The sequence below is a fragment of the Gorilla gorilla genome, chromosome 4 (assembly GCF_029281585.2).
Source record: "Gorilla gorilla gorilla isolate KB3781 chromosome 4, NHGRI_mGorGor1-v2.1_pri, whole genome shotgun sequence".
NCBI classification, from domain to species: domain Eukaryota; kingdom Metazoa; phylum Chordata; class Mammalia; order Primates; family Hominidae; genus Gorilla; species Gorilla gorilla.
Genome location: NC_073228.2, coordinates 156,229,365 through 156,255,172, shown reverse-complemented (window position 1 = coordinate 156,255,172; position 25,808 = coordinate 156,229,365). Strand labels below are relative to the sequence as shown.

General features: G+C 37.3%; 1 protein-coding gene across 1 annotated transcript; it reads left to right on the top strand.

Annotated features, from left to right (window-relative positions):
- Positions 1-6,249: 6,249 nt before the first annotated feature.
- Positions 6,250-19,973, top strand: NMUR2 (neuromedin U receptor 2). Its single transcript, XM_004042859.5, has 4 exons — positions 6,250-7,145; positions 13,386-13,470; positions 15,922-16,047; positions 19,023-19,973. The coding sequence occupies exons 1-4, from the start codon at positions 6,420-6,422 to the stop codon at positions 19,328-19,330; spliced, it is 1,245 nt and encodes a 414-aa protein (XP_004042907.5). The 5' UTR covers positions 6,250-6,419; the 3' UTR covers positions 19,331-19,973.
- The last annotated feature ends 5,835 nt before the right edge of the window (positions 19,974-25,808 follow it).

The following is a 25,808-nucleotide window of genomic DNA, read 5'->3' as shown; positions in this document are numbered from 1 at the left end:
CTCTAAATTATTGTTCTTTGAGGTTTTCTAAATATTAGTTCCCCCTCTGTCCATGGGTGTCACCCAAATATTTTTTCAAATATTTGAAAGTGATCCTCATGCCCCACTTTTTTCCTCTGAGTCTTCTTCAGGCAAACATCTCCACTTGCATCAAACCTTACCTACAAGATATTGAGCCCCTTGCTATTCTCACCATCTTCACATAGTTGGTAAGTACAGGTGCAAACCTTGGTGACCTGGGGAACAGATGTCTATATACTTTCCTAGCAGCTATTCTGACTTGCTCTACTGCACTAAAAGTTAATTAAAAGCTGGAAGTACTCCTCATTTTAGCAGCTCCAAGCACATCTCCCAGTTTTTAAATCTTGTAATAGGCTTTCTGACCCCAATAAAAAGAAAGACATCCCCATTATTAAATTATCATTATTATTCAATTGCATATCCTATTATTAAATACTTATTTAAATATTATGTGATTTAAAATAATTTACACTGAATATTTTACCAGGAACTATTTAACTGTCCTAGAAATCCTGTAAAGCAATACTGCTATTTTACTCATTTTGCTGATGGAGTAACTGTGACTTACAGAGTTTAATTATGTTCCTTATGGTCACATAGCTAGTAGGAGGCAGAACCAAGATTTGAATCCCAAAGCTACGCTGCAGTCCGTGCTTTTATTACTTCTATAGCATCTCCCTGCATTGAGCCTGCTACTACATTCTGTACTAGACATCATCCTGTTTGATTAGACCTACCCTGTCACAATGTGGAAATGCCTTTGAATTTTAGATTTGTTGCCTCATATATTAAGAAATATTGGCTGGGCATGGTGGCTCACACCTGTAATCTCAGCACTTTGGGAGGCCAAGGTGGGTGGATCATTTGAGGACATGAGTTCAAGACCAGCTTGGCCAAAATGCCAAAACTCCATCTCTACTAAAAATATACAAATTAGCCAGGCATGCCTGTAGTGTGCATGCCTGTAGTCCCAGCTACTTGGGAGCTACTGTGGTGCATGCCTGTAGTCCCAGCTACTTGGGAGGCTGAGGCAGGAGAATCACTTGAACCCAGGAGGCAGAGATTGCAGTGAGTTGAGATTGCGCCACTGCACTCTAGCCTGGGCAACAAAGTGAGAGTCTGTCTCAAAAAAAACTACAGAACTACAAAACACTGTTGAAAGAAATCATCAATGACACAAACAAATGAAAACACATCCCATGCTCATGGAGAGCAGAATCAATACTGTGAAAATGACCATACTGCCTAAAGCAATCTACAAATTCAATGCAATCCTCATCAAAATACCACCATCATTCTTCACAGAATTAGAAAAAACAATTCTAAAGTTCATATGGAACCAAAAAAGAGCCACATAGCCAAAGCGAGGCTAAGCAAAAAGAATAAATCTGGAGGCATCACACTACTTGATTTCAAACTACATTCTAAGGCCATAGTCACCAAAACAGCATGGTACTGGTATAAAAATAGGCACAAAGACCAAAAGAACAGAATCGAAAATCCAGACATAAACCTAAATACTTATGGCCAACTGATCTTCAACAAAGCAAACAAAAACATAAAGTGGGGGAAAGGACTCCCTTTTCAACAAATGGTGCTGGGACAATTGGCTAGCCACATGTAGGAGAATAAAACTGGATCCTCATCTCTCACTTTATACAAAAATCAACTAAGATGGATTAAGGGCTTAAACCTAAGACCTGAAACTATAAAAATTCTAGACGATAACATTGGAAAAACCCTTCTAGACATTGGCTTAGGCAAGAAATTCATGACCAAAAACCCAAAAGCAAGTGCAATAAAAACAAAGATAAATAGCTGGGAGCTAATTAAACTAAAGAGCTTTTGCATGGCAAAAGAAACAGTCAGCAGAGTAAACAGGCAACCCACAGAGTGGGAGAAAATCACAATCTATACATCTGACAAAGAACTAATACCCAGAATCTACAATAAACTCAAACAAATCAGTAAGAAAAAAAAAATCCCATCAAAAAGTGGGCTAAGAACAAGAATAGACAATTCTCAAAAGAAGATATACAAATGACCAACAAACATATGGAAAAATGCTCAACATCACTAATAATCAGGGAAAGGCAAATCAAAATCACAATGCGATACCACCTTACTCCTGCAAGAATGGCCATAATCAAAGCATCAAAAATCAGTAGATGTTGGTGTGGATGCGGCAATCAGGCAACACTTCTACACTGCTGGTGGGAATGTAAACTAGTACTGCCACTATGGAAAATAGTGTGGAGATTCCTTAAAGAACTAAAAGTAGATCTACCATTTGATCCAGCAATCCCACTACTGGGTGTCTGAGGAAAAGAAGTCATTATTCGAAAAAAATACTTGCACATGCCTGTTTATAGCAGCACAATTCGCAACAGTAAAATCGTGGAACCAACCTAAATGCCCATCAATCAGTGAGTGGATAAAGAAACTCTGATATATATTGATATATATGGATATATCATATATCTGGATATCATATATATCCATATATATGGATATATAATATATAAATATTATATAATATATATTATATATAATATAATATATGATATAATATAATATATAATATAAATATAATATATATCTATATATGGATATATAATATATAAATATATATCTATATATGGATATTAATATATAAATATATATCCATATATATGGATATTAATATATAAACATATATCCATATATATGGATATTAATATATAAACATATCCATATATATGGATATATATATATAAATATATATCCATATATATGGATATATAATATATAAATATATATCCATATATATGGATATATAATATATAAATATATATCCATATATATGGATATATAATATATAAATATATATCCATATATATGGATATATAATATATAAATATATATCCATATATATGGATATTAATATATAAATATATATCCATATATATGGATATATAATATATAAATATAAATCCATATATATGGATATTAATATATAAATATATATCCATATATATGGATATTAATATATAAATAAATATCCATATATATGGATATATAATATATAAATATAAATCCATATATATGGATATTAATATATAAATATATATCCATATATATGGATATTAATATATAAATATATATCCATATATATGGATATATAATATATAAATATAAATCCATATATATGGATATTAATATATAAATATATATCCATATATATGGATATTAATATATAAATATATATCCATATATATGGATATTAATATATAAATATATATCCATATATATGGATATATAACATATAAATATATATCCATATATATGGATATATAATATATAAATATAAATCCATATATATGGATATTAATATATAAATATATATCCATATATATGGATATATAATATATAAATATATATCCATATATATGGATATATAATATATAAATATATATCCATATATATGGATATATATATATAAATATATATCCATATATATGGATATATATATATAAATATATATCCATATATATGGATATATGATATATAAATATATATCCATATATATGGATATATGATATATAAATATATATCCATATATATGGATATTAATATATAAATATACATCCATATATATGGATATTAATATATAAATATATATCCATATATATGGATATATTATATAAATATATATCCATATATTATATATATAATATATATCCATATATATGAATACATAATATATAAATATATATCCATATATATATATGAATACTACACAGCCATAAAAAGGAATGAGTTAACAGCATTTGCAATGACCTGGGTGAGATTAAAGACTATTATTCTAAGTGGAGTAACTCAGGAATGGACAACCAAACATCATATGTTCTCACTGATATGTGGGAGCTAAGGTATGAAGATGCAAACACATAAGAATGATACAATGGACTTTGGGGACTTTAGGGGAAGAGAGGGAGGCGGGTGAGGGATAAAAGACAACAAATATGGTGCAGTGTATACTGCTGGGGTGATGGGTGCACCAGGTTCTCATAAATCTCTACTAAAGAACTTACTTGTGTAACCAAATACCACCTGTACCCCAATAACTTATGGAAAAATATTTTTGTTAAAAGAAAGAAATATTTTCCATCTTCCTCAGCGCTAAGTTTATAGTCTGCCACTGTGCACCCTTATAATGATCCTTACATCTAAATGAAATATTCTCATTAAACTTTTCCTATTTCATTAGAAAAATACGTTAAAGTTTGTAAATAGTGATTTTAACATCAAAACTTGCCTTTAACTAGAGGGCTCTAATTCTGGCTCTGCAATACCTATTACATGTCTGTAATTATTATTAATGTTATTCACCAATTTTTCCTACTTTTCCATCTTCTGTGCACATGCTAAGACAGCACTTCCTGACCCTGCTGTAGTCGAATGGGTACATATGATTAACCTTGGTCAATGAGCTGTGAGAAAAAGTGGCAATGAGTTACTTACTTTTGGGCTAGAGCCTATAATTACCTACTTAAGACCATCCAGAGCTCTCTTTTCCTCTATCACAATGATAATCAAAATTCCAGAGAGTGACCACTGCATCAGCCTAGGTTTATGAGTGAGTATAGCATGAGACAGACCCTCAATACATTTGAAGTACAAGAGAAATAAATCTGTATTGTTTAAAACCACCAAGATATGTCAATCATTTGTTACAGCAGCGTAAACTATCTTAACTTGAGAGATGACTTATTCTTGGATAAGTCACTTTCCCTCTCTAATTTTTAATGTCATAATCTGATTTAACAAATAAAAGGGGAAAAATGAACATTTAGTGAGCATCTCTTAAGTATAAGTTGCTTCGTTATATATAATTTAATTTAGTCTTCTCAATGACCATAAAAGGTATTATCTCCTGCAAAAATATTCCTAAATCCAAAGAAATCTCTCAACTCCACTACTCATAGAATCCAAGCCACTACTATGTCTTACTAGCCTCTTACCTACCTTCTGTTAAAATTTCTCCCTCGTTAATTCTCCAGTGCAAAATCTTTTAAAGACTTCTCCCTGCTGTTTGAATCAGAGCTAAACTCTCTTCCATTGCCTATAAGAGTTTACATGAACCTGTACCTGCCAGCCACTTCAATCTAATCATTCATACTTTGCTGACCACTTATTAAATTCCAGTTATTCTGGTCTTCCTGATATTTTTAAAACCTATCCAGCTTGTTTCTGCCTCAGGACCTTTGCACTTGCTATTACTTTTGCTGAGTAATACACTTCCCTTAGCTCTTTCATGACTGACTTCATCATTCAGACCTCAGCTAAAGTGACATCTCCTGAGATAAGTTTTCTTTCACTATCCTTGATAAATAATTATTTATCAATTACTATCTGAAATTATATTATTAATTTATTCATTTGCTTGTGTGTTTTCAGAATTCCCTACTGCAATAAAAGCTCCACTAGGGCAGAGACCTTTTCTTGCTCAAACACTAATGTTTCTACAAAGCTTAGAACATTCCCTGGCAAATAGTGAATCCTCAAGAAGTTATTGTGGAACACAATCGAATTAATGATGCAGATAAGGAAATGAGCCTCTAAGAGTTTGGGTAACTGTGCCAACTTTCCTAAATTTCTATGAGTGTTCCTAATTCTGAAGTCCATTTGCCTTTTGCTTACAGCAAAGCTCTGCTGAGACTGAAGAGTCAGGTAGCAGTCAGGGCTAGGCACTGTGCATGCGCCCTTTCAGGCTTTGGATTCTATCGTTGATGCAGTCAAAACCAAAAAGTCACATTAATCATGTTATCACATTAATCCCCAGAGAACCCTGAATTTCCAGTGGAACAAGATAACTTGAGAAATCTATTGATCTCCTATTTTCATCATGCTGTACGGCTGACAAGGGTTAGTGGAGATTGGTATTCTTTTGCCCATGGCCCTGCAACTTTAATTTCTATGTCTACCCAGATTCCCACAACTTTGCAACCTGCATTGCTCAAAGTGCCCATCCATGAAGTTCGAGTGGCTTCTTTTGTGTCAGCTCTGCCTTCCCAGCTCCTTCCCATTCAGGGAGAGGTCTCTGCCTCCTCCCCTGCTTCCTGACTCGAAGCCAGCACCCCTCTCCTCCAGTGCAGCCTAACACACTCTCATTGGCCCTTAGCCTGTCAAGGGGAGGGGCTTGTGTCTCCGGGGCTCTTCAAAAGGGATCGGCGGTCCAGGCAGCCTAACCTGGAGGGTGAAACACTCACTCTCTCCCAGCCTTCCTTACGAAGCCTGTGATTTTCGTGACTGCTTTCTCTTTTTTTTTTTCCTTTTTTCTTTTCTTTTTTTTTTTTTTTCCTGGCTCAGCTTGAAACAGAGCCTCGTACCAGGGGAGGCTCAGGCCTTGGATTTTAATGTCAGGGATGGAAAAACTTCAGAATGCTTCCTGGATCTACCAGCAGAAACTAGAAGATCCATTCCAGAAACACCTGAACAGCACCGAGGAGTATCTGGCCTTCCTCTGCGGACCTCGGCGCAGCCACTTCTTCCTCCCCGTGTCTGTGGTGTATGTGCCAATTTTTGTGGTGGGGGTCATTGGCAATGTCCTGGTGTGCCTGGTGATTCTGCAGCACCAGGCTATGAAGACTCCCACCAACTACTACCTCTTCAGCCTGGCGGTCTCTGACCTCCTGGTCCTGCTCCTTGGAATGCCCCTGGAAGTCTATGAGATGTGGCGCAACTACCCTTTCTTGTTCGGGCCCGTGGGCTGCTACTTCAAGACGGCCCTCTTTGAGACCGTGTGCTTCGCCTCCATCCTCAGCATCACCACCGTCAGCGTGGAGCGCTACGTGGCCATCCTACACCCGTTCCGCGCCAAACTGCAGAGCACCCGGCGCCGGGCCCTCAGGATCCTGGGCATCGTCTGGGGCTTCTCCGTGCTCTTCTCCCTGCCCAACACCAGCATCCATGGCATCAAGTTCCACTACTTCCCCAATGGGTCCCTGGTCCCAGGTTCGGCCACCTGTACGGTCATCAAGCCCATGTGGATCTACAATTTCATCATCCAGGTCACCTCCTTCCTATTCTACCTCCTCCCCATGACTGTCATCAGTGTCCTCTACTACCTCATGGCACTCAGAGTGAGTATCTAGGCTGGGGTGGCCTGAGGCAGCATCCCTTCTTTTTTCACAGGCTCAAAGTTCAGAGAAAAACTTAGAATTGGGGAAATTCAGAAATGGAAGGGAACAGAGGGAAAATAGAATGAGCTCAGATGGGAAATTGAGACTTAAAAGGACTTGCCTCAAATGAGATGAATGGTAACCACAACTATTTATCATTTCCTTTAGCTCGTCTTCTATTTTTCTTCCCTCTATTCTTGGGGTTCTCATATCTAAATGTTCCTAAGAATCATCCAGAAAACTTACTTTGGGAGCAATATGCATACCTCACCCCCAGGAAAATAGGATTCAGAAGGTCTGAGGTGGAGCCTCATTTTAAATAAGCACATCAGGTGATCTGGGGTGAGGTGGCCACACTTTGAGAGACTTCTCCACATCCTGTTGTCACTTTCCAGCCCCTGGCCACTGCCTGCATTGAGATTTTCCTCTACACCAACTTGGTCTGAGTATAACACAAACTATCCCTGCCTATTTTATAGTCCAAGATAGGTATTCGTTTTAAAATCAGACATTTCCTGTGGTTGCTCTGACCCTTTCATTAAAATGAGGTTGAAACAAAACAAAATAAAACTATATATATTATATGTATAGTTACATATATAATATATAGTCATATATATAATATATAGTTATATATAATATATGGTCATATATATTAATGACATGACTGAGATAACTTGAGCTTCTTTTGAGCAGGTGCAGATTGAGAGATAAGGAAGTAAACAGCACATGAGATAGAGTGAAAAAATGTGAATAAGAGCTTATCTGAAATTAAGAAAAAGATAACACTTATTTTGCAACATATATAATTAGAGGTTCTTTTCCTATGTTTATGGTGGTAAACTGATTTCTTTTTCAGAAGGGGGGTGTCTAAATTAGCTGAGAGAAACTATTCTTAATAAGGGTAGGAATTAGTCTATATAATTCCTCTCTGGTATATTCTGCACCCAAATTCATGAAGAGAAAAGTTCTTGACAATGACAATTTTACACCCACTTAAGGGAGGTATTATAGCTTGTGTAGTAAACAGTTACGAGACCATTTAGACTCCCAGATCTACAGCTGACATATAATATGCCTTTAGGCAAGCCACATAATTCTCCTGGAATTAGTTTTCCCATGTATAAAATGAAAAGGTCACATCAGATCCTATCTATGTCCCCTCTAGCTCTAACAGTCTATTATTCCTTTTAAAAAAGAAAAAAAACACCTGTGAGCTGAAGCAATGTGAGTTTTAAATGACAGGACAAACAGATATCACATTCACATCATTTGCTTTGAGATGGTTCTGACATCACACTTTATGTGACAACTAATATACTCCTATTTCAGTCCATCTCTGAGAAGCTGATTGTCAGAAGCAAGTGCCCAATGGTAGTCCTTTTGAATACCTATTGTCCCTAAGGTGAATAGTGAGGTCTAAGTAGGAAGAACAAATTCTAAGTGTCACGGACATCTGGGCACAAGAGTAAATCTAATTAGGCAGAGAGCTGTGCCAGTCCCCTCCTGGAGGGCTAGCACCTGTATTCCCAGAGATATGTCCCACTAGCTCACAGCCATGTCTTAAGAATGTCCTGCACATCTCACTGTGGGGAAAAGACTTCTATACAACTCCAAAGAAAGTCTTATGAGAAATACCCACCCACTTAGTATTACCTCATCCAATGCCAAACAGTCACCTATTTTGGGTCAGTTTGGGAAAAACGTTTAACTTTGGGTAGGAAATGCACAGTTCCTCTTCCAATCTGTTACAATCAGTTTCACTGTGTTTTATTATCAAAAGTCCATGGCTACCTTGTATCAGGAGGTAAGTGATAGCTCAGACAAAAGTTTAAAAACCACCCTGGTTTGCTTTGTGTATGTAATTCAACTTTTGACAGCCTGTTTTCAGGAAGGATGAGCTGTTATCCAGGGTACCAGAGGACACCAGGAAAGAAACTAACTGCTTACAAAGTCACTTCTAGAAGAATTTAAAAATCTCTATACTGAAAGTCAGGAAAAGTAGGCCCTATTCTGTGTCACTGATCGCAGGGCCTTTATGTACACTATACCTGTAGCCTGAAATGTTCCTACTGTCTGCCACCACTCCCCCTTTTGCCTTTCTAACCCTCATTTATTCTCTGTGTCATACTTCAATCACACTTCCTCAGGGAAGCTCTCCCAGATTCCCTGAGCATCCCTGTTTCCTGTTGTAGGTGCTCATGGCTCTCCGTGATTTTCCTTCATTACAATTTATATTTCCATACTTATGGATTCCTTAATTAATTTTTTTCTCCCCAACTAGACTGTAAGCTCAGTGAATGAATGAGGCCAAATTACTTCCTTCATTGCTGGGCTTTAGCTTCTCTACCTTTAAAACAAAGATTTGGAAATATCATCTCAAAGAGACCCAAGCAATCCTAATGATTGTTAAGTGACTGACTCTGTTGGAAAGTTTGAAGGTGTGATTGACTCTGGGACCCACTGCTTTCAGAAGGCAGCAAGCCCAAGACTGATGAAATCACAGGACCAGAGAAGAAGGAGGAAACCCGTATCTGTGCTCACAGCTCGGCATTCAGTCACGCGGCATCATTCCAGGACACAGCCACCACTGAGCTGTTCTCCAGGCTTTGAAAGTTATAGAGATAGAAAATAGACAATTCTAGGGCAAGTCCCTCCACATCTGGGAGGAAGTTCTGGTGACAGTCTGATTTAGTTCTTACATCTCCTGCATGCTGCATTCATGATTGAGTTGATGAGGATGGATGTATGAATTGCAGCAGAATTCAACCATGCCAACACAGGGTTGCACTAATTTTTTTAAGTAAATAGATTGTGTTAAGATTATAGAGATATTTACACAAAACCTATATTATAATCTGGTATTCTGAAACTAAGTCCCACAAACTATACAAATGATCATCTGGTAGAGTGATTTCAGGCAGTATAAACAACTGATCGGCATAATGTATCAACCTGAATAATAACCTCGTGAACCTCCCTTTCACTTTGCTCTTCTGTAGCTAAAGAAGGTAATCACAATTTTTAGTAATCACACTATTTAGTAATGGTAATCACAACTTTTAGTAATCACAATATTTAGTAATAGTAATCACAAATTTTCACTCCTCCTTTTGTAACCTGAGTTGTAAAATAAAAGTTTTGGGGTGGGGAAGAATAACGAATGGTTGAATATCTACTTTACTAAACATCTGTAGGGAAGTGAAATTATTCAACGATAAAGCAGCATTGAATATTGGCTAGACTATCTGTTTTGATTCTATTCTATTCTGTTAACCACTCCAAATTCTGTTGGAACAATGTACACCATATGTAAGTAATCAATTTTTCACTCTTCCTCTAGTTAGCTAGTTAGGTCATTATAAACTAAGGAAGCTGCAAAATAAGCAACAATTCATCAGCACATGATTTTCTTTTTAGTGTAAACTATGCTGCTACAGGAAGCCTGTTCATAAAAGAATTGCGTGAACTATTTGTTTGATGTTTGATTTTTTTAAAAAATTGTTCCTTGGGGTGGAGAAATTACCATTGAGAACTGTTAAACACAAGGCAGGAAGTGACTAATATATCTCAATATTTTTTATTGTTCTTGATTATGAACTGAAATAAAATAATAGAATAACTGCATAATGTAAAAACCACAATCTTTAAATGGCATGAAGTAATTAGAACCTTTAATAGATTTAATCTAAGATGAGTTAGTAAAGTTTGAAGTTTGATACATTGCTCTAACCTTGAATGTGTTTTTCTTCTCAGCGTATCTGCCTCCTTTGTATCAGTACAGGCACTCTTTGTGAGCGAGTGGTAACGTGAGAAAAGAATTTCTAGAAGGGACTCAGTACTTCACAAAAGTAACCTCACATATATAAACAAACAACTCTAGTTTTTAAAAATCATTTTTTCTGATGTCTCTTTAGTATACTCTGGATAATAATCAGAATCACTGTAATAGCAGTAATATACAACTTGCTGAGTATCACGTGCCAGGCACTGAGATAAGCACTCTACCTGCATGATTTTGTTTTACTATCGCATTAATAATACTTTTCACCTTCAGATTTTTCCTTTCTAGTCCTAATCTCACAGAGTCTTTAATCCTTTACTTTATGAAGACACAGATACATGTAGAACACTCCAATATATTCAAGAGACAAATGGCCATGTTTATACGTTATCCAAGAGGATTCTTGAGGTCCTATGTGGTCCTGAGTGCTACCTAACTGCAAGCAGCATATATGTTTGTTAGGAAGACTGGATATGGATTTGCTGAAGTTTCGAGGCAGCTTTTAAAGACCCACTCTTCCAAGTCTATTTAATTTTAAATACCCTTTCTGGGATATTCCTTCAAAATGCTATCCAGCCCAGGACGATTATTGCTTCTTATAGCAGTTTGTTCCATTATTGCACATAATCACAAAAATTTCTTCCTTATCTTGAGTTAGAATCTATCTACCTGTAACTAAATAGATTGATTCTAATCTACTGCCATGACTGTATAAAATAAGTTAAATTTTCGTTCCACCTGATGGCTTCAATCAATTAGCCCGGACTTTTTACACTGCCGATGAGAGACTCCAACCCTAGGTAAATCCCAAAGGGAGCATAGACATGAAAAGTTCAGAAGCCGAGCTAGCTCTTGGTGAAGATTAATTAAATAAAACACACGATCTTATTATAAACCTAACTTTATTTCTGTTTCTTTGCTCTTTTTTTCTATGGTGTTGGTTTCAACCTCAAACTGCACACAGTCATCCTTTGGTGGCTCCAAGCATTTTTTCTTTGTGGTGGAAAAAAAATAACATTTGTAATTCCAGACCTCATATGCAGAGAAGGACTCCCTCTGGCAGTCCCAATAAAAAATAAATGAAAACTTGCATCTTCAGAAGCACAAGCAAATATCTGAAATCTCATTGGTCTGCATTATTCAATCATTGTGACTGGAGGATAGGACAAGTTGATTGGCTAAATTGTTTAGGGACTATACCTGGAGCTGAAGTTTAGTGACACCTCTATACAAATTAAAGACTAAGAATGGGGAAGGAGTACATTCCCTAAGGGAAAATTAGGGTGCTATTATTAAGAGAAGAGAGAAGTAAATGCTAGAGAACTAATGGGTAAATATATATTCACTATGTACTATAATAATTTCTGGATATTTGATGGTATTTTATCATGAGTCCTTAAAGCTTCCTTTATTTGGCCAAACATCCCCACAAATTAAAAAATGTGTAAAATAAAGAGAAAAACTTCCACAACTGGATGAATGATGTAGATCTTCAGTGCTGTGGGAGTTCAAAGGAAGGAGAAGACAGTGGGCTAAAGTGGTCATCAAAGTCTTTCAGGAACAGGCAGGACTTGAACTGAGCAAGGAAGATTGTGCATACAAGTAGTGTTGATAGCTGAAAGTTTCAAATGTTACATCAAGGATCTCCATATCTTCCAACAAGGATGAATATACTTTAAACATCTTAACTCAGAAACACATAAGACTTTTCAGTAATTAATATTACTGTAATATTAAAACAACATTTCCCAATTTGTGTTTGTCAAGATGGTACAAGGTAATCCACTGAAAAGGGTTGGGGGAAAATATTGTTTACTCAAATAAACACTATCTCCCTTTTGGCTAAGATATGAGTAGGTGATGTGAGTGTGGAAGGTAGAGGGGAGCTAAGTGGAAAGTTGATACACTATCCCCCTTGAAAATTCATAATGCCCATCAGCATATTTAAGTCTCTGAGAAGATCCACAATAAATACTGATGAGGCAAGAAGAATTCCTGTTTTGGTTTTCTACTACTTATCCACCACATAGCAGAAGGATTTCACTTTAACAGATTTCTAATAATTATGAATGAGTGAATGAATGAATTCAGAAGCCTTTCTAACTTTTCTTGAACTTCAGAATTTTACATTTTTCATGGAACACCTATTAACATGCTACACAGCCAAGTTTCCACATAACTGTATACGAAAAGTGGTTGCGCTATTACTTGGCCACAATCATTTATCCAGTTGAGTAGATGACCTGAATCCAATTCCACCTTCAACATACTGTTAAACATTTGACATAGTCTTACATTTCTCTAAGTCTCAGTTCTTCTGTCTTCAAAATGAGTGTTTGAGTTATGTTTCTCAGATTTTAACAGGAGGAAAAATGTTTCACTTCCTTACTATCTCTCCCAACTTACTTCCCTTTCAGCTAAAGAAAGACAAATCTCTTGAGGCAGATGAAGGGAATGCAAATACTCAAAGACCCTGCAGAAAATCAGTCAACAAGATGCTGTGTAAGTGCCCCATTTTGTTTTTTGTTTTGTTTTGTTCATACGAGCAAAGGAGGTACATTTGGTACCAACTAAATGCTGCTGGGGTAGGTTCCAATTTGTCCTGAAACAGAGTATTTATGACAGTAGATTAAGATCAAGGAGCAAAGGGGAGAGATATATAATGAAGACACCTCCTTAATGGTCTATGTCAACTCTAGGTGACCTGTCTTCCTTTGCTTCTTCAAGCTTCTAGGACCTGTGTGTTTTGTTTCATTTTTGGTTTTGAACCCTCAAAACAACACTCTCAGTTTCATCCACTGACATACACTCTGTGTGGTGCTTGGTAAATTACATTCACTTTCTCAGCCTTTGAGCTTCACTTTCCCCCTCTGTGAAATGAGCAGGTTTTTAACCTATTTGTATTATGGATTTCTTTTAAAATATGATGAAAGCTGTAGACTCTCCATTCCAAAAAAAAAAATGAACAAATATGCATACACAGAAGATTTTACAATCCATCTCAGGAGGTTACGAACCAACCCCTGATACTCATAGACTCCATGGGATCTTTTAGTTCCAGGTTAAGAACATCTGGCAGGCATCTCCAAGTAGCCATTTCACATATGACATTGTATAACTTTGTTTCAAACAGTATACTTTTGAATAAATAAGATCTTTTTTAAAATTCACTTACTGAGCCACAGTCTCCCAAAAGAATGTTATAAAAATATATGATGCAGCACTACTATATGAGAGTTACTGATGAGGGAAAGGAGATTTATAATACATTTTGCAAATCAAAATCTAAAGTTTAGAAGAAATGAATCCTCCAGGCTAATATGCATATGAAACATTCACTGTAACTATACAGCATTTCTGAACAAAAAATAAACTGTGAAGTCCCTGAAGTGGGTCTTCTCGATTCTAAGAGTTATCTTCTTGGAAATATTTTAGCTCCTCTTGGCACTTGACTTTCTCTATTAAGAAATATAGTTTCTTCATTATCCCTCCCCTTTTCTCCTTGGTCATAATCTACTCTCACAAAAAAAAGAAAAAACATGAAGCTCACTCATATTAAAGTCACAATAACAGAATACACTGTAAAGTATTTGCGTTGGGATGGGGTTCAACTTTAACAGGAATTAAAGTTGTTTGTTGTTGCTGTTGTTGTTGAGATGGAGTCTTCCCCTGTTGCCCTGGCTGGAGTGCAGTGGCATCTCGGCTCACTGTAACCTCTGCCTCCCAGGTTCAAGCAATTCTCCTGCCTCAGCCTCCTGAGTAGCTGGGATTACAGGCGTGTGCAACCACACCTGGCTGATTTTTGTATTTTTAGTAAAGACGGGGTTTTGTCCAGGCTGTTCTTGAACTCCTGACCTCAGGAGATCCACCCCTTGGCTACCCAAAGTGCTGGGATTATAGGCCTGAGCCACCACGCCCGTCAGGAATTAAAGTTTTAATTAAAGGGAATTGTAGGCAGTAGTGAGCAGATTAGGGACTTTTCTTGGGTTGGCAAATTCAGTAGAAACCTATAGTTATCTTTGAAACCATACCACACAGGCAAACAACTTACTCTGAATGTGTTTAATGCCAACAGGAAATGCACGTATAATACTGCTTACTATGAAAACTTCATATCTGTACACAAGTACAGAAAACTGTAAAATGAATACCCACGTACCCATCACCCAGCTTCAAAAAGTATTACCTCATAGCTAATCTTGTTTCATGTATACCCTTATCTCTCCCCTAGCCCCAAAAGATTATCTTTAGGCAAATCCCAAGAGTCATGTCATAGCAAAGTAAAGTATTTACAACTTCAAAAGGGAAAAAAAAAGGTGTGTGTGTATGTGTGTGTGTGTTTAATTTGTGGAGCTTAAATGCCCCAAAGAAAAACTACAGAAATACCAGTCTCTGTTTTGGGAGGTGAAAATAAGAGATGGGAAGGAATTCTGTGCTGTAGCAATTTATAATATGACAGACACATCCCTTCCAATCAAAAGATTCTTGTAAAGTACTATTATGCTTGTGGTTGTTTGATCTCTTCTTTCTCCTTGCCTACCCATTGCAGAATTTTAAATTATTGAATTCAGAGAAACTTCTAATTATTCCTATAACAACACGATGAATTTATATACACATTTAACAGTTTATTATTTATCTTTCACAATAAGATGTTTTCAGGACTTTGAAATAAATTAAATACTATTTTAAATGTTCTAAATAGTTTTACATTATATAAGAAATCTTGTATAATCTTATGGAAAACTGATCCTAGATCTTATACAATTCATTCTTGTGTTTTAAGTGTTTTGTACTGAGGCTCTTTGGGATCTAGTTTGCCTCTATAACTGTTATAGCTTAACAACGTTGAAGGGAAAAACTGCCAGAAGAAATGATTGACTCAGAGTGAGCATTGTATACCTATCCTTGCACAGACTGTCTTCTGGTCTCCCATTTATCATCCATTTTCAGTTGTCTTGGTCTTAGTGTTTGCTATCTGTTGGGCCCCGTTCCACATTGACCGACTCTTCTTCAGCTTTGTGGAGGAGTGGACTGAATCCCTGGCTGCTGTGTTCAACCTCATCCATGTGGTGTCAGGTAAAACCTTAGCTGGATTTGGTGCATGACTAGTATTCAGGTAACAGCAGCTTCTTCTTCATCTTGCTTAGATGCCTAAGTACTCCAATTTATCACAGGGATCTGCCATGCTATAATGAAGACATTTGATTTTTCTTTTATTCAGAGATTGATTATGTTTGGTACTGTTCCAAATACATATATACCAGATCACTATTTTCAAGGCTACTTTATGGAAAACCTCAAGTCTAACTGTGATGATTACAGAAGGAAAATGGTCAAGGAGTGATTCCTTTGGTTATCCTCCAAATGGCCCTGCAATTAAGTTGGTTCTTATTTAGTAAACACCCATGTCCCTGAAATCTCATATTGCCTTTGGGAAGTATTATATCCTCATGAAGGAAAACCAAATGGTATTCATAGGTCATCAAGTTCTCCTTTTAGGCTACTGTAACTCTGCTTGTTGAGGATACCATAGTATATTGTGGAAACCATGGTGGAAAGGTCAGTAAGTCAGATGACCTGGATTTGCAACCCAGTTTCACCATTGCTATTCTGAGTGATCTGGAGAACGTGGCTGCCTTCACACCAAAGTTTCCTCAACTGCAAAATGGCAAAAAAAAAAAAAAAAAAAAAAAAAAAATGCCTCCTGTAGACAAACCATGGACTGATGGTAAGGAGCAAATGCAATAATAGACATTAAAGAGCTCTTTAAGCTGTAATTGCTGGATAAAATCGGTCTTTCTATAATCATCGCAAGGTTATTAGGTGGATATTATGATTAATATTGTATAGTCAAAAATAAAACCCTTCCACAAGAAGAAATGATTTGCCCTAAGGCACTTAGCTAACAAATAACCCACCCAAGTCATCTAACTTCAAGTTCAGTGTTCTTTCTACTAAAATGGGGCAGAGAATGACTACCTAGTTTCTTCTTTCTCAGTCAGTGACAGCTAACTCAGTGTTAGCCTTAGGCTCGGACCTCTTCTGTCCCCCCACCTCTCCTGGTCACCGGCTGATTCTATGGGCTCATTAGATTATTGAAGACATCACCGGAAAGGAAAGATAAGATCACCTTTTACAAGTTAAGCTCCAGATGTGTACAAAGCAGAAACAATGACATCTATACTGAATATTGTGTATATTATATATTTGCTGTCACCCTCTTTTTTGTACTCAGCAGGCCTAATGTATAGCTTATTCCTGGACATTAGCACTTTCCTGTTCAACCATTTGCAACCAAAGCTCAAAAATATGTATATCTCTTAGTTTATCCTTTTGGTTAATCTGCAGAAAACAGAAATGTTAAAATAAATGAGAAAGCACTACAAGGTCAAATGAGACTTGACTAATTGACTACAAATCTCTGGATGCGTCAAGGCAATTATCTTAAGATTTTCAAGTTATAGCCTCAATAATGACATGATCCTGTTCAGATACCATCTCCCCCCTTTTATATTAGCACACTAGATTAAATCTAAATCTCTTAAACCCTACAGAAAATACCCCCAACTTGCCTTTTAATCCTCCAACTTTTATTATTTTTATTCATAGACCATATACTTATCAAATTGGTAATTAGAGAGTTCTGCACATTATTCCTGCACAATATGGCCATTCCTGCCCCCGAATACTTGTGCATGCTATATACCCTGTACCTGCAACACCCTCTCCTATCTTCCTCAACTATCTCTTACCCATTTTGAGGCCTGGCTAGAGTTCAATCGCCCCCACTAAATCTTTTATGACTATCACAGTCCTTGTGTTTCTGTTATTATGTGAATTGCTATAGCATGATTTGTTATCTCATATTTGTTCTTAACAGATACTGCTTGGTATTGTTGTATTGTTAATTATTTAACTTGGCCATAAATCTTGTGTCTGCAGTACCATTCCAAGATCTTGGAGAACAAAGTCTAAATTCACTACCTCCCAATGTGCCTTGAAGTTCATGGCACATAATAAGAGTTAAATCAATATTTATTTTTTGAATGAACTAATAGTATTAATGCATAGAAAGATTCTCCTTTAACATTCTTCCATGTTTATTCTGTAAACAAGGCATATAGCATTCTGAATGTCCCGAACCACATAAATAAGGACAACAAGGAACCTGTTGGCAATATTACCCATCACTTGTTTTACATTCTTAGCCATTCTCAACCTCTCTGTGGGTGGTATCTTAACTTTACCCTCACAATAATCCAGGGAGGTGGGTTAGGCTGGAAATCATATTCCCATTTTACAGAGAAAGAAACTGAAGTACCAGGATTTGTCTAAGGCCACAGGATATTAGAGGGCCAAGATCAGGAACTAGGTCCTCTGATTCCCAAACTTGGGCTCATTTTGGGCTTTAGAGAAATAAAATTTAAAAAGGCAATAAAGGAAGAGTGTATTCCAAACAGGAAAATGACAATGTGAAGGTTAATTGGTAGAGGAAATAAATGGTAAAATACAATTCTTCAAAAGGATGGAGGAACCATCAAGGGAAAAGGGTAGGTAGGAACAGCACGCTAGGGAATATTTCTTTGAAGCCGTATCTTAGCATTATAAGGAGTCTCAGCAGGAACTAAGCCTTGGCTGATTTACCTTCTTCCACTACTTGCAATTCCAAATTATAGATTTAAGTAAAATTCCAATGAGATAGAAACGTTTCTCTTCCCTCTGATATTTAAGCATCTTTCAGTCATGTTATAGAAACATGTTCTTTAATTAAACAAGTAGTGATCAAAGAAAGTTGCTGAACATCTCAGAGAGATCCCATGTCAGCCTAACTTACTCCAAGACTCTTTAATCTTTGTGTTTGATGGCTAAGTGCACAGGTGGAAGATCTATTCAGAGCATTTTGTATTCTCAATTAGATGCTTGTATGTATTATCACTTATAAAAGAGGCAATCACAGGGATTCTAGGCCTTTGTAAATATTTATGCTTCTTCCTTCATGCCGGTCACTTAAGTTCTTCTCAGCACATCTTTTTAAATCCCCTGCATTCCAGGTGTCTTCTTCTACCTGAGCTCAGCTGTCAACCCCATTATCTATAACCTACTGTCTCGCCGCTTCCAGGCAGCATTCCAGAATGTGATCTCTTCTTTCCACAAACAGTGGCACTCCCAGCATGACCCACAGTTGCCACCTGCCCAGCGGAACATCTTCCTGACAGAATGCCACTTTGAGCTGACCGAAGATATAGGTCCCCAATTCCCATGTCAGTCATCCGTGCACAACTCTCACCTCCCAACAGCCCTCTCTAGTGAACAGATGTCAAGAACAAACTATCAAAGCTTCCACTTTAACAAAACCTGAATTCTTTCAGAGCTGACTCTCCTCTATGCCTCAAAACTTCAGAGAGGAACATCCCATAATGTATGCCTTCTCATATGATATTAGAGAGGTAGAATGGCTCTTACAACTCATGTACCCATTGCTAGTTTTTTTTTTTAATAAACGTGAAAACTGAGAGTTAGATCTGTTTTTAAAAGCCAAGACTGCCTAATTTTTAGTTATCTTTCCACTATCCTAACTGCCTCATGCCCCTTCACTAGTTCATGCCAAGAATGTGACTGGAAAGGCATGGCACCTATACCTTGATTAATTTCCATTAATGGAAATGGTTCATCCTGAGTCATCTACGTTCCGAGTCAGGCTGTCACTCCTACTACCAATGGCCACTGTGAGCCACAGAAGGAAGACATGTACATGCTGTTCTACTTTATTTGATGTGAGAAGCCAACATCAGTGTCCCTTGGCAGCTGTCTACAGGCATAACTTGTTTTATTGTGCTGAATTTTATTGTGCTTCTCAAATATTGCACTTTTAAAAAAATTGAAAGTTTGTGGCAATGCTGTTGAGCAAATCTGCTGGCATCTTTCTTCCCAAAGGCATGTGCTCACTTCATGTCTCTGTATCAATCATCATAATTTTCACAATAAACTTGATTATTATTATATGTGCTTATGGTGATCTGTGGTCAGTGATCTTTGATATTACTATTGTAATTATTTTGGGAAACCTATGAACTGCTTCCATAGAAGATGGAGAGCTTAATAAATATTGTGTTGTTCTGACTGTTCCACCCACCAGCCATTCCCCATCTTGGTCCCTCTCCATGGGCCTACCTATTCCCTGAGACAAAACAATATTAAAATTAGGCCAATTAAGAACCCTACAATGGCCTCTAAGTGTAAGTGAAAGGAAGAGCGGCAAGTCTCTCACTTTAAATCAAAAGCTAGAAAGGATTAAGCTTAGTGAGGATGTAAAAAAACTGAGATAGGCTTAGAGCTATCTATGCCTCTTGTAGCTGTTAGCCAAGTTTGGAATACAAAAGAAAAGCTCTTAAAGAAAGTTAAAAGTGCTACTCTAGTGAACACATAAATTATTGTAAGAAAACAAAACACCCTCATTGCTGATACAAAGAAAGTTTGAGTGGTCTGGATAGAAGATCAAACCAGCCACAACATTCCCTTAAGCCAAAGCCTAATTCAGAGAAAGGCCCTAACTCTCTTCAATTCTATGAAGACAGAGAGAGCTAAGAAAGATGCAGAAGCCAATATCATGTTGAATGGGCAAAAACTGGAAGCATTCCCTTTGAAAACTGGCACAAGACAGGGATGCCCTCTCTCACCGTTCCTATTCAACATAGTGTTGGAAGTTCTGGCCAAGGCAATCAGGCAGGAGAAGGAAATAAAGGGTATTCAATTAGGAAAAGAGGAAGTCAAATTGTCCCTGTTTGCAGACGACATGATTGTTTATCTAGAAAACCCCATCGTCTCAGCCCAAAATCTCCTTAAGCTGATAAGCAACTTCAGCAAAGTCTCAGGATACAAAATCAATGTACAAAAATCACAAGCATTCTTATACACCAACAACAGACAAACAGAGAGCCAAATCATGAGTGAACTCCAATTCACAATTGCTTCAAAGAGAATAAAATACCTAGGAATCCAACTTACAAGGGATGTGAAGGACCTCTTCAAGGAGAACTACAAACCACTGCTCAAGGAAATAAAAGAGGATACAAACAAATGGAAGAACATTCCATGCTCATGGGTAGGAAGAATCAATATCGTGAAAATGGCCATACTGCCCAAGGTCATTTACAGATTCAATGCCATCCCCATCAAGCTACCAATGCCTTTCTTCACAGAATGGGAAAAAACTACTTTAAAGTTCATATGGAACCAAAAAAGAGCCCGCATCACCAAGTCAATCCTGAGCCAAAAGAACAAAGCTGGAGGCATCACACTACCTGACTTCAAACTATACTACAAGGCTACAGTAACCAAAACAGCATGGTACTGGTACCAAAACAGAGATATAGATCAATGGAACAGAATAGAGCCCTCAGAAATAACGCCGCATACCTACAACTATCTGATCTTTGACAAACCTGACAAAAACAAGCAATGGGGAAAGGATTCCCTATTTAATAAATGGTGCTGGGAAAACTGGCTAGCCATATGTAGAAAGCTGGAACTGGATCCCTTCCTTGCACCTTATACAAAAATCAATTCAAGATGGATTAAAGATTTAAACATTAGACCTAAAACCATAAAAACCCTAGAAGAAAACCTAGGCATTACCATTCAGGACATAGGCATGGGCAAGGACTTCATGTCCAAAACACCAAAAGCAATGGCAACAAAAGACAAAATTGACAGATGGGATCGAATTAAACTAAAGAGCTTCTGCACAGCAAAAGAAACTACCATCAGAGTGAACAGGCAACCTACAACATGGGAGAAAATTTTTGCAACCTACTCATCTGACAAAGGGCTAATATCCAGAATCTACAATGAACTCAGACAAATCTACAAGAAAAAAACAAACAACCCCATCAAAAAGTGGGCAAAGGACATGAACAGACACTTCTCAAAAGAAGACATTTATGCAGCCAAAAAACACATGAGAAAATGCTCATCATCACTGGCCATCAGAGAAATGCAAATCAAAACCACTATGAGATATCATCTCACACCAGTTAGAATGGCAATCATTAAAAAGTCAGGAAACAACAGGTGCTGGAGAGGATGTGGAGAAATAGGAACACTTTTACACTGTTGGTGGGACTGTAAACTAGTTCAACCATTGTGGAAGTCAGTGTGGCGATTCCTCAGGGATCAAGAACTAGAAATACCATTTGACCCAGCCATCCCATTACTGGGTATATACCCAAAGGACTATAAATCATGCTGCTATAAAGACACACGCACAAGTATGTTTATTGCAGCATTATTCACAATAGCAAAGACTTGGAACCAACCCAAATATCCAAAAATGATAGACTGGATTAAGAAAATGTGGCACATATGCACCATGGAATACTATGCAGCCATAAAAAATGATGAGTTCATGTCCTTTGTAGGGACATGGATGAAATTGGAAACCATCATTCTCAGTAAACTATCACAAGAACAAAAAACCAAACACCACATATTCTCACTCATAGGTGGGAATTGAACAATGAGATCACATGGACGCAGGAAGGGGAATATCACACTCTGGGGACTGTGGTGGGGTGGGGGGAGGGGGGAGGGATAGCACTGGGAGATATACCTAATGCTAGATGACGAGTTAGTGGGTGCAGCACACCAGCATGGCACATGTATACATATGTAACTAACCTGCACAATGTGCACATGTACCCTAAAACTTAAAGTATAATAAAAGAAAAAAGAAAAAAAAAGAAGTTGGGCCTAAAAGATCATTTTACGCTCAAAACAAGGAAATAAAAAGGAAATGGTGTAAATACATTTTAGTTAAGAAAGCCAGGAAAAGCACTTTGAATGGAGGCATGACTTATGACAATAAAGAGAAGTTTTAGATTTAAGAATCTCTCTTCTTGCAACTCTGAGGTTTCCATGAGGAAAACAGAGGTTCCTCCTAAAATGGAGTTTGTAGTGACTTTTGTGTTTCTCCCAAAGGAATCCAAGGCTGTTGAAAATTATTTTGGGTCCTCTCATGTGGGCATCCAAGATGGCAAGAGGAGAAGGAGGCCAAAAGCCCGACTGGTAAAAACTTTACCATTATGTGGGCATGTCAGGCTTTTCGGTTCCCTTCCCCTGAGCCCAATCCTAAGCCAACCAGTTTAGGGTTTAGGAAATCAACTCTTTCCAGTTTGGAGGATGCATCTGAGGGGAGTATCCCATAGTACTGAGACAGAATTATCAGTGAAGAGAGACAATGGAGGAGCAAGGAAAAAAGGTGCTTTTTAAGGGAGTCCCAGGATTTCAGGATGCATTCAAGAGGGGTACAGACTGAAGATGAATGGCTACTCATCTAAGAAGGAAGTGTACTATATGAATCATTATCAATCCATCGCACAGGAAGACATAAGTAGTAAAAATAAGAGTGAGAACTCCCACTAATAAAAAGTGAGAGTCTCAAAGGGGGGAAATGAGAGAAGAGAGACAGGCCCTCTCATATTGTTTTATACTCAGAAAAAGAACGAGAAGCAAAATTAAAGGCAGGTAGCCCAGCTCCTAGGAACCAGACCTGAAACCAAGGAACCAGACCCAAAACCAGGCCTGGGCCTTCCTGACCTAAGTCTGGTAATTAAAGATTGATCCCTGACCTAACCGGTTATGTTATCTATAGATTCCAGACATTGTATGGAAAGGCATTGTAAAAATCCCTGTCCTGTTCTGTTTCATTCTGATTACTGGTGAGTGCAGCTCCCAGTCACGTACTCCTTGCTTGCTCAATCAATCACGATCCTCTCACACACACCCCCTTAGAGTTGTGAGCCCTTAAAAGTGACTGCAATTGCTCACTCGGGGAGCTCAGCTCTTGAGACAGGAGTCTTGCTGATGCTCCCGGCCAAATAAACCACTTCCTTCTTTAAAAAAAAAAAAAAAGAAAAGAAAAGTTGGAAGCTAGCAGAGGTTGGTTCATGAGGTTTAAAGAAAAAAGCCATTCTCTATAATATAAAAGTGCAAACTGAAACATCAAGTGCTGATGTAGAAGCTGCAGCAAGTTATCCAGAAGTTACAGCTAAGATAATTGATGAAGTTGGCTACAGAAAAACAAAAAAGATTTTTAATGCAGATGAAACAGTTTTATCTTGGAAGAAGATGCCATCTAACTAAGGCTTTTATACCTAAAGAAGAGAAGTCAATGTCTGACTTCAAAGCTTCAAAGAACAGGCTGACTCTCTTGTTTGGGGATAATGCAGCTGGTGACCTGAAGTTGAAGCCAATGCTCATTCACCATTCTGCAAATCCTAGGGCCCTTAAGAATTATGCTAAATCTACTCTGTGCTTTATAAATGGGGAAACAAAACCTGGGTAACAGCACATCTGTTTACAGCATGGTTTACTGAATATTTTAAGCCCACTGTTGAGACCTACTGCTCAACAAAAAGATTCCTTTCTAAATATTACTGCTTATGAATAATGCACCTATTCACCCAAGAGCTGTGATAGAATTGTACAAGGATATTAATGTTTTCATGCCTGTGAACACAACAGTCATTCTGAAGCCCATAGATCAAGGAATAATTTCAACTCTGAGAAACACATTTCCATGAGATGGTAGCTGCCATTGATAGTGATTCCTCTGATGGATCTGGACAATGTAAAATGCACCTTCTGAAAGGAATTCCCCATTCTAGATGCAATTAAGAACATTAGTGATTCATGGGAGGAAGTCAAAATACCAACATTAACAGGAGTTTGAAGGAAGTTGCTTCCAACATTCATGAGTAATTTTGAGGGGTTCAAGACTTCAGTAGAGGAAGTAACCACAAATATGGTAGAATAAGCTAGATAACTGGATTGGAAGTTCAGCCCAAAGATGTTACTGAATTGCTGCAACCTCATCATAAAACTTGAACAAATTAGAGATTGCTTCTTATGGATGAGCAAAGAAAATGGTTTCTTGAGATGGAATCTACCACCAGTGAAGATGCTGTGAACATTGTTGAAATGACAACAAAGGATTTAGAATATTCTGTAAACAGCTGATAAAAGAGCTGCAGGGTTTGAGAGGATTGATTTCAGTTTTGAAAGAAGTTCTCTTGTGGGTGAAATGCTATCAAACAGCATTGCATGCTACAGAGAAATCGTTCATGAAAGTAGAAGTCATCGGATGCAGCAAACTTTATTGTTGTCTTATTTTAAGAAATTTCCAAAGCCACCCCACCCTTCAGCAACCACCACCCTCATCAGTCAGCAGCTGTCAACATTGAGACAAGACCCTTCATTAGCAAAAAGATTGACTCACTGACAGTTTACATTATCATTTTTGTTTTTTAGCCACAAGATATTTTTAAGTTATATACATTTTTAAAACTTCATGCTGTTATAGACTACAATATAGTGTAAACATAACCTTTATATGCACTAAGAAACTAAAAAAAAAAGTGTGACTCGCTTTATTGCAATGGTCTGGAACTGAACCCACGGTATCTCTGAGGCATGCCTGTATTTACCTACTGCCTCATATACTGCCATTATAATGTGATTCCTTACAGTCCTACAGCATTTTACTTTAAGAGTTCCCCCTTATAATATGAGAATGCTCCTTAGAATGATTATCTCTACCACCCCAATCGCCAAGTCATTTTCAGCCATTTCTCATTAGGAATTGGATCCAAACTAAGAAGTTCAACTTAGAGAAGAATAAGAAGAGGGAGGGGCTGTGGTGGAAGGTCAAAAGAAGCATAAACTATACCAAACAGGAACTTAGTTATTTTCATAAATTGGCCTAGACTTGGATTTCTAATGTCTAATTTCATATAGTATAGATGGAAGTATGGTCTTACTATCTTGGAATAAAGACAAGT

Excerpts from the sequence above, each read along its gene's own strand:
- NMUR2 (XM_004042859.5), top strand. The coding sequence starts at position 6,420 with ATGTCAGGGATGGAAAAACTTCAGAATGCTTCCTGGATCTACCAGCAG. Across the intron at positions 7,146-13,385 it reads ACTACCTCATGGCACTCAGA|CTAAAGAAAGACAAATCTCT; the intron begins GTGAGTATCTAG and ends CTTCCCTTTCAG. Across the intron at positions 16,048-19,022 it reads CCTCATCCATGTGGTGTCAG|GTGTCTTCTTCTACCTGAGC; the intron begins GTAAAACCTTAG and ends CCTGCATTCCAG.